The sequence below is a fragment of the Podarcis vaucheri genome (assembly GCF_965113315.1).
Source record: "Podarcis vaucheri genome assembly, chromosome: 5".
NCBI lineage: Eukaryota > Metazoa > Chordata > Lepidosauria > Squamata > Lacertidae > Podarcis > Podarcis vaucheri.
The window spans coordinates 55,159,323-55,178,001 of NC_138763.1; the positions used below are offsets into that span (position 1 = coordinate 55,159,323).

Here is an 18,679-nt window from a genome sequence, read left to right on the forward strand (position 1 = left end):
TGCAGAACGTCCTTGCAGTTATTGTCTATTTTGTTCCATATCTATGGAATGATTGGTAACTTAATCTTTGGTCTAGTTGGATGTCTGCCAGCATTGACCAATGAAGCTTTGTCTCAGCACCAGTTCCACATTCGATGTGTGACTTAGCTCAAAAGGCCTATCCATAAAGAGTCATGACCCTCAATATCATAAATACTGCGCAAGGGGGAGAACCTTATTTCTGAGTTTTTCAGCTGATTAGATTATTCGTTAATGCATGAGTACGTGATGGACTTTGTTATTTATACCCTAATGTTGATGCAGATGCTATTCTTGCTAGCTATTTTTAACTGCTTTTTGCTTCATGGAAACTTTTCTGAGAAGGAAACATTTTTGCTGCACATATTTGCAAGGTTCTAATTTACTGGATCCATGCATGCTTGTTTGGGGTTAACTGGAACAGGAATTCTGATATTCTAAGCACACCAATGGGTGCAATAGATATTGGGGCTCTGGAATGCGTTCAGCCTCTTCCACATTGATGGCTGTGGCTTTTATTAGCTTTCGCAAGCAAAGCAGAGCTCATTATCGGGTTGGAAAATGTATTGATTTATTTAAATATTTATAAATTGCACTTTCATATAAAACATAGCAGGGCAGTCTACAACCTCAAAACACAATGTTACATTAAGAGCATCAAACATGCCAGTAAAAACTGATTGGCAAAGGATCTCAGGTCTGAAAGGACTATCTGAAGAATACAGTTTTTAAGAGACATCTGAAATGGAGCAGGGTTTACACCTGCCCAATCTCTGTTGGCAAAGAGTGCCACAGGGCAGGGCCTGCCAGACTAAAGGTTTGGTCCCTGGTAAAGGCCGGCCAAACTTCAGGGGCTTGTGGGACTGCCCAAAGTTCCCCATCAAAAGACCATTGAAGTACTTAGAGCCCAAATTGTTTAGGGCATTGCGGATTAATACAAGAACCTGGAACCTGGTCCGGTAGCAAATTGGTAACCGGCGGAGCTCTCTAAGCAGCTGCCATCTAAGCAGAGTAACATGCTGCTAGTAACATGCTTTTCTGAGCAGCTAACCCAATGTATTCTGCATTAGCTGCTTGCAGACCAGATACAAGGGCAGCCCCACCTTCAGCACATTACAGTAATCTAGTTTTGAGGTCGCCAATGTCCGTGGCTGAAATAAAACCAAGAAAATGGTTGCTCCTTTGAATCATAGCAGCTCCCTCCGCTGAAACCCCACAACATACACGTTGCCCTAGAGACCCGCAGCAGAACAATCAAACCTTGGAGGAAACTAACCTCCTCTGTTTCTGCCTGAAGCGTTGTTCTCCTTGTGACTCATCCAAAGAAGCAACAGGTAGAGTCTCCTAACTGCAGCTAATTATGCTGTCTCTCTGCACTGGAAGTGATGGAGTGATCCACCCACATCCACTGCAGAGACCTAGCAGAGTTGGCAACATCCAACAACAGGGGACTGGAAGGTGAAAACGATGAATCATGCAGACACAACAAGGCAGCAACCTTGGTGGCTGAGGACTTGGGGATTGATGGGTACTTGGGATCAGCGGCGTAGCGTGAGTTGTCAGCACCCGGGGCAACGCAAGTAATTTGCGCCCCCTAACCCGGGGCAAGGCAAGTAATTTGCGCCCCCCAACCCCTAACCTGCGAGTTGCCGCTGGCGCTGCCGCGCAAACAACGCTGCTTGCCCGGAGGAGGATGGAGGCAGAAGCAGCCGCCGCCTGTGGCTCGGCCGAGGGGATGGCGGCGGCGGCAGGGTGCAGAGGCTGCCCGTGCTCGGCCAGGCGTCGGTGGCGGCGTTGGCGCTGCTGCAGCGGCTGCTCCTCCTGCGAGCAGTGAGCGGAGCGCAGCCACAGCGACGGCGGGGGGCGCGCGCGCTCGGGCGCAAGGCTGGCGGTGGCGGCGGGAGCCCGGCGGAGGAAGGAACTTGTCCCTTCCCTCTGGACTCGCGCCCCCCCCCAGATGTTGCGCCCGGTGCGGTCGGCACCCCTGGCACCCCCCACGCTACGCCACTGCTTGGGATGGGGGGGTTCAGTATTTTGGGATGAAGCACATGTCATGCATGCAGAAGATGCTGGGTTCAATTCCTGGCATCACCATTAAAATCGGGATAGAGCAGGTAGTGGGAGGGGCCTCTTCTAGAGAGCTTGCACAGGCACTGCCAGTGAGAGTGGACAGCCCTAGGTGCTCCAACAGTCTAACTTGCTTTAAGCCAGCTTCCTATGTTCCCATCCACTTAATTTGCCTTGGCATACACCCGCAGCTCACTCACAGCACATTAGTGTGTCCTGATGGAAAGACAGGAGAATGTGCAGTGCTTCACAATCCTGTTGTGGTTATCTAATGGTATGAAGATGTTTTGTAGAAGTGATTGCACTATGCTTTGTGGAAAGCAAAGCAGAACCCAGGCGCTCTGTTTTAGTGGAGGGCATGAAGGAATATTGGGGAGGTGGTTTACCTGGAAGCTTGGTCATGTCAAAAAGGATGTCCCCAGCAAATCCTCTCCTTAAAACGAAACAATAAAACCCTTGCACGAGGGCTTATTTTGTCTGATGAGCTTGTAAATGGTGTGTTCGCCAAGAGATGATAAGTAGGACAGATTCTCAAGCTGCAGGGCAGCTGCCAAAGTAGTCCTTAGCTCAAGTCCGCACTTGACAGATGAACACATACAAATGTAGTGCAGACAGAAATAGGCTGATCCATATAGGTTATGAATTATGGATCCTGCTTGCCACTCTTGCTTGGGGAGAAATAGCCGATCCACTCCCCTGCAGTTCTCATTCCTGTTTAGCAGTCTTTACAGCCACTCCTAAAATGCCCCTGCCCTGCTAATTCCTTACGGCCATCCTTGCCTTGCCTCCCCGGCTGCTTCTGCGTTGCAGGGGAGAAGCTTCATGGGTCAGGGATTAGGAGAAAGTAAAGGAAAACGGAGCTATTCCCAGGACAGGCTGTTCTTGTTGGTGAGACCTCAAAGCTTCTCTTGGCAGTGGACCTAATGCACTTGCATTGTGTGCTTAATCGCCAGGCCGCCTTTCCCTCTACAGTTGCTTGTTCACAATGAGTTTTTCCATTCAGCTCTTTTCTAAAAACACACACAAGCAGATGTGGAAACTACTAAGGCTCCGAAACATCAGGGCATCAAAGGGAGAGTGCTCTTTTTAAGCATGTGTCACTGTGGCTGCAATTTAGGTTGTGAAATATCTCATTAGATTGAAATGTAACAGGCCATCTTCGGCCCTTCTGTGCAAGGGTCCTTTAGAAGTGCTGAGACATTGCTCTTGTGAAACATGCTAGAAGCAGTTGCATCTGTGGTTCCCCCTGGCATTTAGTATAGCACTCTGTTCCCATTGCCTTCACTGAGAAGACCCCTTTAACTGGTAGCTGGGCACAGTACCACAGATGGTGGATGAACCTGAATGAGGGTCTCTGATGGGGATTTTAATGTATAGACAAGCACATGTGGAGACAAGCATACCTTTCAACTGTCCCAATTTAAGCAAGACATCCCATTTTTGCCATGCTCTCATGCAAGTTATCTGGCTCCCTTGACATCATGGCCCCAAAAGACACGCGTCCCGGTTTTGCTCTGGGGCATGTTGGAGGGTATGGACAAGTGATCTTTCACATGTTCTGGTCCAAAGCCACCTCAGAAGGTCAAAATCAGCACTGTGATTCAAACCTGGAAACAGAATGGGAGTCAGTGCAATTGGCAAAGCACTGGTGGGACAGTACAGTGGCGTAGCGTGGGGGTGCAGGGGGGGGTCTGGCCGCACCGGACGCAACATCTGGGGGTTAGGGTTAGGGGGCGCAAATCCACGGATTAGGGGGCGCAAATCCACGGGTTAGGGGGCGCAAATTACTTGCCTTGCCCCGGGTGCTGACAACCCACGCTACGCCACTGGGACAGTAAGAAAAGCTGGTCCATTTTTCCACAAGTTAGAGTAGACCAGATGGGTGAGTGAGCAGGTTACCCTCCATTCTTCATTCCTCTGAGCTATTTGGGGGGTGGAAATTCACATTTTAGGCAGCAATGGGGAGCCTTCTTCAAAAACATGGTGAATGACTTGGTTTAAAGTAAGTGTGCAGAGGTAATCAATGTGTAAAATTGGAACTATGAAGGAACAGCAAGGGAATTATTTACCTCTTCCTTCACTATTTGCATCTGCTGTACATTATCGACAAAATTGCCATGGGTCAAGGAAATGCTAAAAGAGATCTGAGGATAGTGATAATTATCCACAGGTTCCCATAGCCCTGCTGAATGAGGGACAAATGGATGGAGCTTAATGGGTTGACCCGAATATTCTTGCCAGCTACTGTTCTTCAGCCACAACACTATGGTGTGCTAATCAAAGATCACAGTCCTATTTGGAAGTAAATCATATTGAAATAAATGGGACTTACTTTTGAGTAAACATGTTTGTACCATGCCATGGGAAATTCATCAGGTTATGCATATATAAGACCATTGCGACAATCTTTGATTAATGATTATGGAACCACAATAGTAATTGCTTGTTGCTCACAAGTGCCATGAGAATTAATTAATGTTTAGTATGCAATAAAATGTGAAGTGCTCTGTAACTGTTAAGTACCATTAAGACAAACACTCTGTGGATAAAACAGCTGGAAAACTGCTGCTTGGATCCACAGTGCTGTGTTCTTCCTACACTTAAGGAACACCTTCACAATAAGGATATTATTTACTATAAATAAGATCAGGCATAGGCAAACTCGGCCCTCCAGATGTTTTGGGACTACAACTCCCATCATTCCTAGCTAACAGGACCAGTGGTCAGGGATGAAGGGAGTTGTAGTCCCAAAACATCTGGAGGGCCGAGTTTGCCTATGTCTGAATAAGATGAACATTCCTTCCCTCCCTTCCCCTCTCTGAGGCCTCCAAATACCATGACAAACCTTGCTGCTACTTATTTCACTGTCCGCTCTGCTTCAGTGTATATATAATAGTCTCTTGTCAGCTGACTTGGGATCTTTAAAGAAGGAAAAAACAGAGATATGTATTTAATAGAGTGATCATTTACATGGTTCTTACAGGGCTGCTTGTAAGAACCTTCCTTAACTCCATATCCTTGGTGGTACTGTTCAGCCTTTGGTGTGGAAAACATTGGAAGAAGTGGGAACCTTACTGGTGTGTGTGTGTGTGTATTTCACAGTTGCTGCTTATCCTGCAGCATTACATTGCATTGTGATTTCAAAATAACCATCGTAACTCCAACCTGTTTGAATTTTTATTCCATCCTTGCTTTGCCTCCAAGCTTATGATCATCAGCATGTTACTTCAGGGAACCACCTCCTTGGCTGCCCGATTAGTTTGTAATCCTTTTCCTTTTCCTCAGAAGCAGAATAGCCTAATTTTATCGGTCATTGGCCATTTGTTTCCTATTAATTCTCACTGAATTACCCAGGGTTACTGCTGGGTCCTGGGACGGGTGTGGGGTGGGAATCTGGAATGCTTTCTAAAGACACTGAGTCTTTCAGTTGTCTCTCCCCTGGTTCTTCTTCTTCCTCCTGCTCCTCTCCCAATATTTCCCAGCTTCTCCCCTCTGCAGCCTCTGAACTATGACCTTCTGCAAACCATTGTTGTAAATCTATACTGTCTCCCTCTTCTCTGAGAAGTGCAGGAGATGGGGGGCGGTCCCCACCATTCCTCCTCAGTCCCATCCCTGACACCTAGTCATGGTCTTATTCAGTATAAGGAGACGTATTTCTGTTTAAATTATAATAATTCTGTGTGGCGTTCTCACAAAGCCCCTGGTCGTTCCACGGACTACTGACCCTTCACCACCACGGCTTATCCTTTCCTCTGCCACCAACCAGGTTTCCCCGGTAAAATATTCAGACTCAGTCAGGTTGTAACGTATTAACAAAGATTCCAGTTTATTGTGAACGCAAACAAGTTTTAAATACTTTGAAACACTGTAAGCAGATTCACTCTCTCTGTCTCCCCTGTCTCTAACTCACTCTGACTCCTATGTCTCCCACCCACAAGAAACCAACCGAACTAACTGCCAAAACCCCTGTGTAGAGCCTTAAACACAGTTAGGCTACGCCCCTGGGCTTTCTTATTGGTCAGCCTATTAACCCTTTCTCTCTCTCCCCCAGTACATCTCCATAATGAGTGGGCAAACGCCACATTCTGTCTAAATTTGCATTTATAGATATGAGGCAAATTTTATTTAAAAATCTTTTTTTGAGCAGGCCTTTTTTTGGTTGTGGATTTCCTCTCCCCCCACCATTTGTAAAGCAAGTTGTGGAAGAAAATGTTGTCATGTTGCCCCTTTAAACCAGTGCTCCTATTTTTTAAAAGGTCCTTTTTATTAATACTTGCTGTTGATCCTTATATTCAAGACTTATTTCAAGGCATGTTTCTATCCTGTGTCTTAGTATCAATAATGCCTCTCAGCACATCCAATGTCACTAATTCATCTGACCCACATTGATTCCAGTATGGGAGTACTCCTCTTCAAAGCTCTAGCCTGCCTGAAACAGAAGCTGTGCGATGTCATTCTGGCCTTGTGGGGAGGGAAGAGGAGGGTTGAGGAAGAAGAAAGGTGCGATAAACACAGCAGCTGCTGCTGCTGCTTTTGGACCATATGCTGCTGCTTTTGGACCATATAGTTCTCTCCCTCCATGGGAGAAGCAGATTGCCAATAGCATCCGATTGGCACTACAGGTTTTTGAAGCGGAAATAGCATCTAAAAAGAGTAGCTTTCTGTTTTAGTATTACTCTGAAAGTGATATTTCACGGGTGTGGTTTCCACCAGGCTAAAAATAAATGTCAATCCACAAAACAGACAGGAGATGGTAAGCAGTCTGTATTAATAAAAAATACTACAATTGGTACCATTTTCCTCCAAGAGAGGAACGCTGTATTGGAAGTCAGTATAATGATCTAGCAGTGCAACAATAGGTGCATTCAAGTCTCTGCCAACAATTTCAAGTAGTCTCAAACTGATTATTTTAATTAATGGACCATGGTGTTGCCATTGTCTGTTCGCTGCCGTTTACTACGTCGATTGCGTTTGCCCAACTCATGACAGTAAATCTCACATCAGTGACTAGAGGAAAGCTTAATCTTCTGTTGTGGTAGTATTGGTAAGATGATCAGAGTGGAGCAAGGGCTTAAATTGGACTTTTGAATGTGGGAAATCTTATCAAGTCCTCAAATGATCAAGTGTGCTGAAAACCTTGGCTCCAAAATGCGGCTCTACTACAGCACGTGAGACCCGAAACAAAATGTGGTCGTGTAGAGTGCTTCCTGTTCAGGATTCCTGCTATTCTCTTCTATTTCCCCTTCTTAATTTCTTATCCTCAACAGTCAGTCAGCATACCAAACCCACTGCGCAAGCTCAGTCCTCATTGAGCTAATTTGTTTTTCTCTTTTTGGTGGCGGGGTATGAGTGTGTATCTCCTTAAGGTTCCCCCCATTTGTATTATTATTTTTTTGTACTTTTATGTTCCCCACATACCTGCCAACTTCTTCCTGAGCATGAGTGATGCTGTTTTGGCAACAAAAGCATTGGCACTCACGGCCTGAACATAAAAAATAAAAGGAGCAATGTATGTGGTGTAGCTCAGGATTGACTCAGTATGAAATGCCTACGTATTTCTACAAGCTGCTTGGTATGGTTGTCAGAGAAGAGACTCATAAGAGAAGCACCTTCAGTGGAAAAGCAGAGAGTAAAATCAAGGCAGGTTTGTCAAATGCAGAAGTGGAGACATGACAGCCTGGAGCTGGAGCCAAAAGCATATTTTTTTCCAGGGAAGTTGGGACTCCTTCAAGCTTCAGAAAATCTGTACAAGGAAAGTAGTTGTGTAAATAATGTGGATGTTTTTCTTTTTCTTTTGGGTCTTGCATACAGAGCTGAAATATTCACATTCCCCATATTAAGAACAAATATTTATATCATCTGAATCACGGGGATGGCAGGGGACATTGACTATGGGGCTGTGACATTTTGGGGGGAGTGAGTGATGAAATTACATCTAAAATCTATCTTCAGGAAACATAAGAATTTTTAGAAGTAATGAATCATTCATACATTTGCAGGCTGCTTTGTCACGTTATGTTCAGAATTAAAACCTGGTTGAAGTAAGTCTTAGTTTCTGTCGTAAAGAATCCAAACAATGGCAGTTGCTGGCTGCATTCCCCATATGTTAGCAAGATAATTTGTGCCACTAGAATTTCCCCCTCTTTTGTTGCTCTGTCATGATGACATTTCCTGTTTAGACTTAAGATGCAGCAGGACAAAAGCTCCACCCAAATTGTGAAAAAGAAGCTTTTCCTCTATAAAGGAAGGGTTTCTACTTTTAAAAATGCTTTGTTGTTTCCTCCTAGCAGAGTAATATAACACTGTGTTTGTTTGGGGTTTCCCCCTCCCACCACCAAATCTCTGTGTATATTTGTGAAATGTCACAACTGAATAAACTGAATACTGCCTTCATTTGAAAAGAAAGGTGACTCTAGTCTCCTGCCTACAGATTCCTCCTACAATCCCACCTCATCTCAAGTTCCTCACCCCTACTCCCTTTTTCTTTAAATGATGCCCCTAATTACATGGACTGAACTAATGGGAACTCACTGATCTTTCAAGCACCCTTGTAAGAAGCTACACAATTCCCCTCTGCCCACCTGATGTTGCGCCATTTTTGTTCCAACCCTGCTGTCATACCCCTTCCTGCCACCACTGTGCAAGAAGCCAAACCAGAGGTATACCTGATTATCTGCGACAATGCATAATCCAGCACCTGTGCAATAGAAACTTAAGGACAGCCCTGTTGGATCAGTCCAAAGGCCTATCCAGTCCAGCATCCTCATTTGCTTCAGTAGCTAGCCATATGCCTGTCAAGGCTCTTGACATGGTTGCCATTGAGCAATGTCATCCACATTCACTGGAGCCTCCAACACAATCTCTGCTGTGGAACACTATGGAATTAGTGATAACATACTGGAGCCCAGGTGCTAGGAGCAGGTACACACACACCGTCAATACCCCTTTCCTGACGCAGTATTCTGTGCAAGTTGAATTTGCTGGACCATTTTCAAAGCCAGCCTCACATGGAGTATGTTATAGTAGCCGGGTTTGGAGGTCACCCAAGCATGAATCTTCCATCAGCATGGGTTGCTGGCACCATCTGTAACTGAGGAAAAGCACTCTGGTCCACAGCCCTCGTCTCAGAATCTTATAGCAATGCAGAATCTAAGAATATCTGCAAACTCCAAAAGATGCTTCCTTAGGGGAGAATGGAAGCCCATTTGGAACATGCATTTCCCATGTCAGAGAGTTGCCCAAGACCCCCGCCCCTTATCAAAGTCTCTCTTAAGTTATTCACCCTTAACCAGCCTGTTAGTGATTCCAGATGTCAAGGAAATAAACAACTGTCTGACTTTTAGAAGACATCTGAAGGCAGCCCCGTTTAGGGACGTTTTTAATGTTTGATCTTTTATTGTGTTTTTAATATTTTGTTGGGAGCCACCTAGAGTGGCTAGGGAAACCCAGCTGGAAGGGAGGGGTGTGTAGGTAAAGGTAAAGGTACCCCTGCCCGTACGGGCCAGTCGTGTCCGACTCTAGGGTTGTACGCCCATCTCACTTAAGAGGCCAGGGGCCAGCGCTGTCCGCAGACACTTCCGGGTCACATGGCCAGCGTGACAAGCTGCATCTGGGGAGCCAGCACAGCACACGGAAACGCCGTTTACCTTCCCGCTAGTAAGCGGTCCCTATTTATCTACTTGCACCTGGGGGTGCTTTCGAACTGCTAGGTTGGCAGGCGCTGGGACCGAGCAACGGGAGCGCACCCCACCACGGGGATTCGAACCGCCGACCTGACGATCAGCAAGTCCTAGGCGCTGAGGTTTTACCCACAGCGCCACCCGCGTCCCTATGTATGTATGTGCAAATAAATAAATAAATAAATAATTTACTTTGTCTTTGATACAAAGGACAACTAGAGCTGGGTGTTACAAGCATACTGATAATACTCTACCCCAGGGGTAGGCAGCCCGGAGGCTGGATACGGCCCAATTGCCTTCTCAATCCAGCCCACAGACGGTCCGGGAATGAGCGTGGTTTTACACGAGTAGAATGTGTGCTTTTATTTAAAATGCATCTCTGGCTTATTTGTGGGTCCTGCCTGGTGTTTTTACATGAGTAGAATGTGTGTTTTTATTTAAAATGAATCTCTGGGTTATTTGCGGGGCATAGGAATTTGTTCAATTTTTTTTCAAAATATAGTCCGGCCCACCACATGGTCTGAGGGATGGTGGATGGGCCCGTGGCTGAAAAAGGTTGCTGACCCCTGCTCTACCCCTTATCTCTGGGATTTTCGAATGTGATAAAAAGGATGAGAGGAACAAGTCCACCTTGTAGGGCATGTGTTGGGAATCTTTTTTTCTTTTCTAGGGCTGAATTCCCTCTTTTTGCATGGCTTAATGTCCTCTCCGCATGCTGAGAAAGGGCAGCCTGCAGGAAGGAAACTCAGTGAAGTAGTGAGGCAGAAAGTGATACCTTCCCGCATGGCTGGTTTTCTCAGAATGGGACAGATGTTTGGGGAGGAGCATGGCTTAGGGAGAGTGCCAGGGGCTGGATTAAAAAGCCTGGTAAATCAGATTACACCCATCGGCTAGAGGTTTCCCATGCCTGATATAGTGCTATTTCCACAAAGAACAGCAACAGTACCATAGCATCACCTCCTGGGACCAGCCATCCAGGAAGGAGCAGAACTACTGCGAAAAGGTATCCCTACTCCTATCTGGGAGGTGGTCCAGAAGGGTACCATGGTCAATACTGCCAAGAGTCACAACAAAGTCCACAAGAATCCATAGGATCACACTCCAAATCTCTCTAGAGCATGCAACTAAATTTCTAAGACAGGTCTGGGTGATCACAGCAATATCTGTGTGAAACCTATGCCTAAAACCAGACTAATATAACAAATCAGTTTCACCTGGGAACACCTGGAGTTGTCCAGACAACATCTTTTCAAATTTGAGACCAACCTATAATAAAATGTCTCCCTACCCCTTCACCCAAGAAAATGGCATGGCTTTTTTCACTTGATATAGCCGTAATTGTGGTGTGGATGTTTTTAATTCCGTTTAATCAATTAATTGTGGATTATAATAGGATATTGAAGGGGTGGGGGAAAATTGACCCCAAAGAATTTATTCAGAAACCACCGTAGTTAATACAGTCTCAGCATGGATCCCGGTTTCCATTAGCAATAACGGAGTCCCTCTTGACTTCGTGGAACCAAGATATTGTCCCTTGTTTGTCTCTGGGGACTGGATTCTTCTCCAGTATGTTTATTTTCTGCCATAAAAGCATCCTTTTGTAAACACATGGTATCATGGTTGATGTGAACAACATTACAAGAGAGGAACAGCCATTAATCAACATTAATTCGTTGGGTAATTAAGCCTGTGACCTCTGACATCGCATCATTAAGTGCTGGGTAGGATTCCACTGGAACATCTGTTCACTGTCAATCCCCCAAGCTGCCTTTATTTACAAAGAGACTTAGCCTTTATCTACTCCCAGACAAACACATAGACTCTGTAATGAGAACTGTTAATAAGCCGTCTGAGCTAGTGCTGTCTTAACCTGAGGGCCAGGCACGAGAGCAAACAAAAGGCTCTCTCTCTGTGTGTGTGTCTCTGAGAAAATGTTGACTTTGAGGCATTTGAAAAGGCTTCCAGTTTGTTTTCTATCTTTCGAGATTTCATTTTAAATGGACACGTTTGAAATTCAGTTGTAGATGTGAGTGCAAGTGCACCTGAAATCCATCTCTTTTTTGGGGGGGGGGTTGTGTCCTGGAAAGGATGTCCATTGGACCCGCCAAGCTGATGAACGTTGCTGGAGCTGCGTGAGAACCTCTGCTCAGTGGTCTGGTCCCAAGGCAGCAACTCTTCAGAGAACTCTGGGCCAGCTGTGGTTCCTTCCCACAGACATGTCACCAGCTACTGAGAGAGGAAAAGCTCTCTGTGTTTGTCTGCATCGTCGGAAATTGTGTAGATGTGAAAAACAAACCTGCGCCGAACTTTGTGTGCACTGAACGTTCAAGGCCGAACTTGGAGAGGATGTCAGTGGATCTGGTTGATTTAAATACAGGTCTGCCTAATCCCCTAAAAAGCAAGAACTGGGAGGGTGTGATGTGGGGGGGGAAAGCATACAAGTGGTAGGATGCTAACCTGCTCAAAGTAATCTTCCTGCCATTTCCCCCCAGTCCTTTTGTTCTCAGCTGAGCTCGTATGCAAGGACAAAAGTACTGAGAGAAGACAGGTTGTGGGGAGATCGTTTATTTTTATACCACCTTTCATCAATAAAAAGATATTAGGGAAATGTACAACATGGGTGAAAACATAATACAGCGCAATAAGTCAAATATCATAAAAAATTAATAAGCGTCGAATATTTTTTAAATGGCAAAAAGACTGCATCAGCAGCATATTCAATAACACCTTCAAGTAAAAGCCAGGGGAAATGGGTGGAGTTTGTTCTTTTTAAGTTTCTTAAAATATTGCAAGTGATGGAGTCAGCCATACAGTATATCTGCCAGAAGGGTATTGTAAGGTGCGAGCCACTACAGATAAGGTTCTCTCTCCAGTGCTTTCTAGGCTGAGCATGGGAAAAATTTGGCCCCATTAGTATGTTGTCGGGGAATACTAGGGTTTACACAAATGGGGTTTCACTGTTGTGTTTGTTAGGATTCAGCTGTTTTGATGCAGTTTGGACTGAACAAGAGCATATTTTAACCCTTCAAGCACCACCAGCCTTTCCAGCTGAATAACCTCAGCCCAATCCATTTATCTGAGATTAGAGTTTTCCTAACATAGCTTTCAGGCTAGTTTTGATTCCTCTCACCACTGGAAATTAGCCACTGGGATAGTCCTCTTCCAACTACTTGGTGGTAATCAACCAATTCAGGTACATTGCAGCTCCTCCACACACGTGTATTAGACTTTCCCTGCCCTCTGCCTTTGCTGCAAAATTCACTGATTGCCATGGCCAGCCCCACTTCCATACCCATAACGAGGCATTAAACAGTCAGATTTCTTCCTCCATTCAGTGAATTCCCACATATCTACTAATGACAACCCTATTTCATGCGGATCACAGCTGAGCACTAAAACTTGCTTATTGATCCTTTTAGCACTGTTGCACAGTGAGAGTATCTGAGTGGCTTAACTCAGTACAAAGAGCTCTGTCCAAATGCTGAGTCTTTAATGAAAATCACAGATCTCCCTCCCTCCCTCTCCCTCCAGTGGCATATTCCCCCCACCCCACAATGGTGCAAGCTAGAATCCTGATGTGTCAGACTCATTCAGTTAACTTAAAGCCCAATTGTAAAACTGAGGCATACAGTATGGTTCTTCTACCTAGTTTTTTTGTGGCAAAAGCTGCGATGGAAACCTACTGAGCCTCTGAACATGGCAGCAGGGATCAAAGTGAGAGGTGAACAGCCTTCATTTTCACACCTCTGCAATTACCATTGTATCCAGCGAGATGCCTCCTTTTAGCTTTTCACTCAGCCAGACAATTTTACCTTGTCTCAGCTGTCTCGGTGCATTATGTCCTTCAAGTCCTCACAAACCCACACAAACATACACACACGCACACGTACACTCGTCGTCGTGCCGAACTGCATTTGGAGCGAGCCAAGCGAGGATGGTTTTCAAGAGACAGGCTGCAAGCTGGAAAGGTCAGACAGATTAAAGCAGTTGATTGGAATCTTTAACGTAAAGACGTCACAGGCTCAAGAGTGCCGCTATATTACGCTCGGATACAAGCAAATGAGTCATCAACTGATGCTGCTGTTTTTGTAGGACGAGGAACAGGAGGGGAGAAGCCATTGGCTATACTGTGCACCAATCATGCTTGTAACTAGGGAACTCCAGCCTCTCCCCACCCCAATCTTGGCAGACATTCATGTTTCAAAAAACCCCACATCATTTTGGTATGCACGGTATGCACCTTTTTCACCCAGAGTAATTTACACCCTATCTTGCTCACATAGTAACAACTTTTGCTTCTGCTTAATTTGCACCATAATTGCTTTTCATTGCTTTTGTTCTTCAGTATTTAATACTTGTAATAGCTATTCCATCTTCTCCTTACTGCTGTGAGTAAAGGAGTCTACAGATTGCCAAGTCTGATAAGGACACTCTAGCCAACTGTTTTGTATTCTGTTCCGTAATTAGTGTTTATGTAGCTCTGTGAATTCCCCAGGGTGATTTTTAAAACCAGAGAGTAGAGTTCTTTCTAAAACTGTGAAAGGTACGGCAAGATAAGACTCCAAGACAGAGAAGAGGAGGAGAAATGTGTGTTGTGTTGTGTGTGTGCATATGTATATAAAATTGAAGAAGCAGGGATGCATGTATTAGAAGACAGAAATGCAGAGTTTTGGAAAGGCCTGTGATGGCATTTCATGGAAGATGCATCTGTAATAAATTCCAGAAACACAGAATGATTCAGAATGATATATTTCTTGAATAAAAAGTGTGCAGGAGATGAATGCAATGACTGAGGAATAAAGGAACCTGAAGATGGAACAGTCAATGGGACCTGTAAATAGCTTTCAGGTGGAATGAGACTGGAAGTGTCAGAAATTCGCTAGATCATTTTCGAAGCAAATTATCCACACCAAAATGGGAAGTGTCTCTGTACATGCAGACATGCCAGCTCTGAGGGTGAATCTGATATTTTCCAAATATGATGACTGATTTATAATGCATTAATTTGGTAATGCATTGATAGGTAGGTGTCAGGGAACTGACATCGGAGCTAGAGGCGGAGGGAAGGCTCTCAAATGATGCTGGAGAAGGGCCCAGCAGGGAGAGAGGCAGCTCAACAGATGGGGAAGCAAATCAGCGCAACACCAGGGATAAAGGGGGGCAGATGGGGGAATCGGCGAGAGGGCTCCAGGACTCTTCACCGGACACCAGCGGGGAGAGCACGGGTCCTCCGCTACCCACGCCCTCTCTGCACAGAAGACTTCTCCGCAGGGAGAGTAGGAGACTTGGCGTCAAACAACTTTTATGTTGGAAAAGATTTAAGAAACGCCCACTGACGGATTCTGCTAGCGACTGAGGCAGCCACGAAGTGAAGGGCTGTCCAGACAGAAAGGTTTAACCAGGCAACATAGCCAGGAGAGGCGGCAACTTACGCACGAGCAACCCATACTCATTACAGTAGGAATTCGTATTACCTCTATGTTATTAACGCATGATACAGGTATCTGACTACTCCAAGGACTTTGTTTATTTATCACTTGTAAAGCTGTTCTTTCCTAATGACCTCATCCAGCTGGACACAAGGCTAACCCTTTCTACCACAATTGTGAGGAGCAGAACAGCTACCTTTTCTGTACATTGACTGGCCAAATATTTTCTAATATAAATTTTCAAAAGAGAAAGCCAAAAGTCTGGGGTGGGGGCAGAGTGGAGAACTTGGCAGGGCTCTAATGTTTTTGCTGGTTTTGTATATGTACACATACATTTGGAATAGTGCAGGCAGCTTTTGGACCAGACCTAGTAATTACAGTCATTTTTCTATTTCCCATAATATTATTTAGACAAAGGGGTTTGATGAGGCAGGTTCATACAGCTCCTTTTGGGGTTGTACTGTGGCAAGTAATCTCTTGTTCCGGCACAGCTAGGGATGGACTATACATGTGTCCTGTTTTCTGACAGTTGTGGCCTCCTTTTTATGGGTCTTTAAATTTGTTTGGGGGGATGTAAGCCGTTTTGCCTGTTTGGGGGTGGGTTTCTGAGCATCGTCAGTTTTTCTTCTGCAAAAGGGGTATGTTGTGCTGCCCACAGCAGTTTATTCATGCAAGGCCAAGAAGATGTGCTCATGATTCCCCATCCAACTACTGTACACCAATAACACAAAACCTTGAACACTCTGCGCATGCATGCATCTGCGTCCCACAGCTGAGGTGTGTGGAAGAATAGGAAAGATGTGAACAGAATACAGTAAAGAACTTAATCCCCATCTCTTTTCTACTCCTGCAGGGGGTGGAGGAAAGCGCAAAGGGAAAAGCAAAAAGTGGAAGGAAATTCTGAAGTTTCCACATATTAGTCAGTGTGATGATCTTCGAAGAACAATAGGTAAGAACCATTTTTTTGTTTTGTTTTTCTCATGTCTTTTATCAACACCCTTTCATGTAGGAAGTTGTGGGAGGCTTGGCTTTAATATGAATCCTAGGGAATTGTGATTAAACCAGCTCATCATTTTGCCTCCAAGGTAACATTTTAAACTTCTTAGCATCTTTTAATTAAAGTCTGATTTATACCCAAAAATGCAAGAAAAAGATTGAGGCTTATTCATGGAAGGCTTTTTGAGTCTCACCCACCCATGTTTACAAGTAGCTAAGATACTTGATGCCACATTAATTTTAGCAAGGCAGCAATCAATGGCCTGGACTGATTCCTTGCTAGCAGGTTCGCCTTGCATATGAATGGTTCAGTGCGCATGGATTTCCATTCATGGCTGCATGGGGATATCACATAAGTATCTTGCCCTTGTGGCTTGTATAAATTATGTGCTAAATCGAATAAGGTGGGTTTTAGGTAGTGTGGGACATTTTATCTGTCACTGCAGGCATCCCTGTATAGGGAAGTTTTAAATGTTTGATATCTTACTGTGTTTTAATATATTGTAAACTGCCCAGAGTGGTCGGGGCAACCCAGTCAGATGAGCAACATATAAATAATAAATTGTTGTTGTTGTTATCCCATTTTCTTTTTTGGAACTGTGAGCTGAAAAGTGAAAGGTTTGTACACAAGGCACAAACCACTGAAGACATGCCTTCATCCCAACTGCATTACTTTTTTAGGAGTTTTGAAGGGTTTTCTCATGCCTAATGGATGTCACACTTCATTTGATCTTTGAGTTGCAGCCTCCCCGGCCCTATCGCAAACTACTGTCCTCGAGTTTAAAAGCAGTTTTGCACTTATTCATATCCAGTTGTCTTCCCATAAGCACATACATAGGGTTATTTTGATCTCCCAGCGGCACTGAGAATACTAAACCATCAGAGAGAGTGGCTGGTTAAAGGGCTACCCAATGAGCTGAAGGAAGTTCTGAACCCAGGTCTTCCTGGTCAAAGACAAATACCACCCCAACCTCTCTCAACCTGGTACCCTGCAGAACCAGTTGGATGTGATTCCCATGCTTCCTGACCATTGCTTCCTGGGTCTGATGGAAATTGTCATCCAAAAACATCTAGAGAGCATCATGTTGGGGAACGCTTCTCTGTCCGTTACACCACTGGTGGGTACACCATGGATCATGATACACCATGGACCATCACACAGACATATCAAGGGCACTACGAGCTTCTTCTCATTGCTAGCCTTGATTGCAAGTGGAGGCTGAAGTCCCCAGCTCTTTTCTGTCCTGGGACTGTTTTGGTGGCGGCAGCACACAACCCTGGAACCGAGCATAGCTATGAGACCCTAGCTTTCAATTACATGACTTTGCTAAAGCTAAGATCAAGGAGGGAATTTCTGTGTCCTAGCACCTGCCTAGAATGCTGTGCCACTAGTCTAAATTAGACTGTTCTGTGTCATTGTGGGACTTGCTAATAAAGGATTGATACCCACGCTGCAGCCTCAGTTCCTCAGCTGCGTGGTTGGGATTTGGAATGAAATCTGCAGAATTCTGTTGATGTTCCTTTAGTGAAATACTTGGAATCTTCATTTATTTTGCAGGTGTACTTTACTTATGTTAAATAAAATTGAATAGGCAAAAGCTGATGATTGTGATTTTTGATTTTTGATTAACATTAATTACTTTAAAAAGAAACGTCTAATAAACCAAGATTCCCCACCCCCGCCACACACACATCAAAACAGTGAAGGTGACAAAAAGGCTGATGAGTTGTGTTACCCTTAATTAGTTCAAGAAATGTAGCTGATTTAGTCTTACATAGCACTATTCACATTGAAATAAAGATTTTCTTAACTATTTAAGTTGAAGCCTTCCTGCTTCATTCTGATTAATCTCTGGCTACGTGTTTATAATAATATACTGATTAACCTCTGGTTATGTACAGTCGTACCTTGGTTTTTGAACAGAATGCATTCCAGAAGTCCGTTCAACTTCCAAAACATTCAGAAACCAAGGTGCGGCTTCCAATTCGCTTCCAGTTGTTTCCAGGCATGCTGGAAACAATAGCGGAAGCTGCATTGGATGTTCGGCTTCCAAAAAAGTCCGAAAACCGGGACACCCACTTCCGGGATTTGGTCGCTCGGGAGCCAAAATGTACGAGTACCAAGGCTTCGACCACCAAGTTACGACTGTATTTATAATAATTTCACAAGGAAGATGAAAACAATTATGAACTCATAACTGTTCAATTGTAACTCTAACCTCTTGGATTTCTAACCTGTAGATTTCTGATCGAGAAAACCAGTGTCAGCAAGTGATGTGCTACAGTGTCATTATTATGATCATTTCCAGGCAAAACGGTGAATGATAAGTTGAGAAACAAAGTAGGGCCTCGTTTTCAGGCTTGCAGCTATTTCTTATTGTGCTGACAAGAAGCGTGGCCTGTACAAAAGCAAGGGTATTTCCCCACGTTTATCAAAGGGAGCTCAGATTAGCTCCGAATGAAGTTCCTGTGGCTGGTTTCCCAGCATGT

At 44.6% G+C, this 18,679-nt stretch overlaps 1 protein-coding gene across 2 annotated transcripts in view; it reads left to right on the top strand.

Annotated features, from left to right (window-relative positions):
* GRK5 (G protein-coupled receptor kinase 5) overlaps positions 1-18,679 on the top strand; it is a 153,020-nt gene that overhangs the window by 32,007 nt on the left and 102,334 nt on the right. For both annotated transcript variants that reach the window (XM_082222681.1, XM_082222680.1), the window contains exon 2: positions 16,047-16,142. In XM_082222681.1, the coding sequence (XP_082078807.1) occupies positions 16,047-16,142 (96 nt within the window). The remainder of the gene's footprint in view (positions 1-16,046; positions 16,143-18,679) is intronic.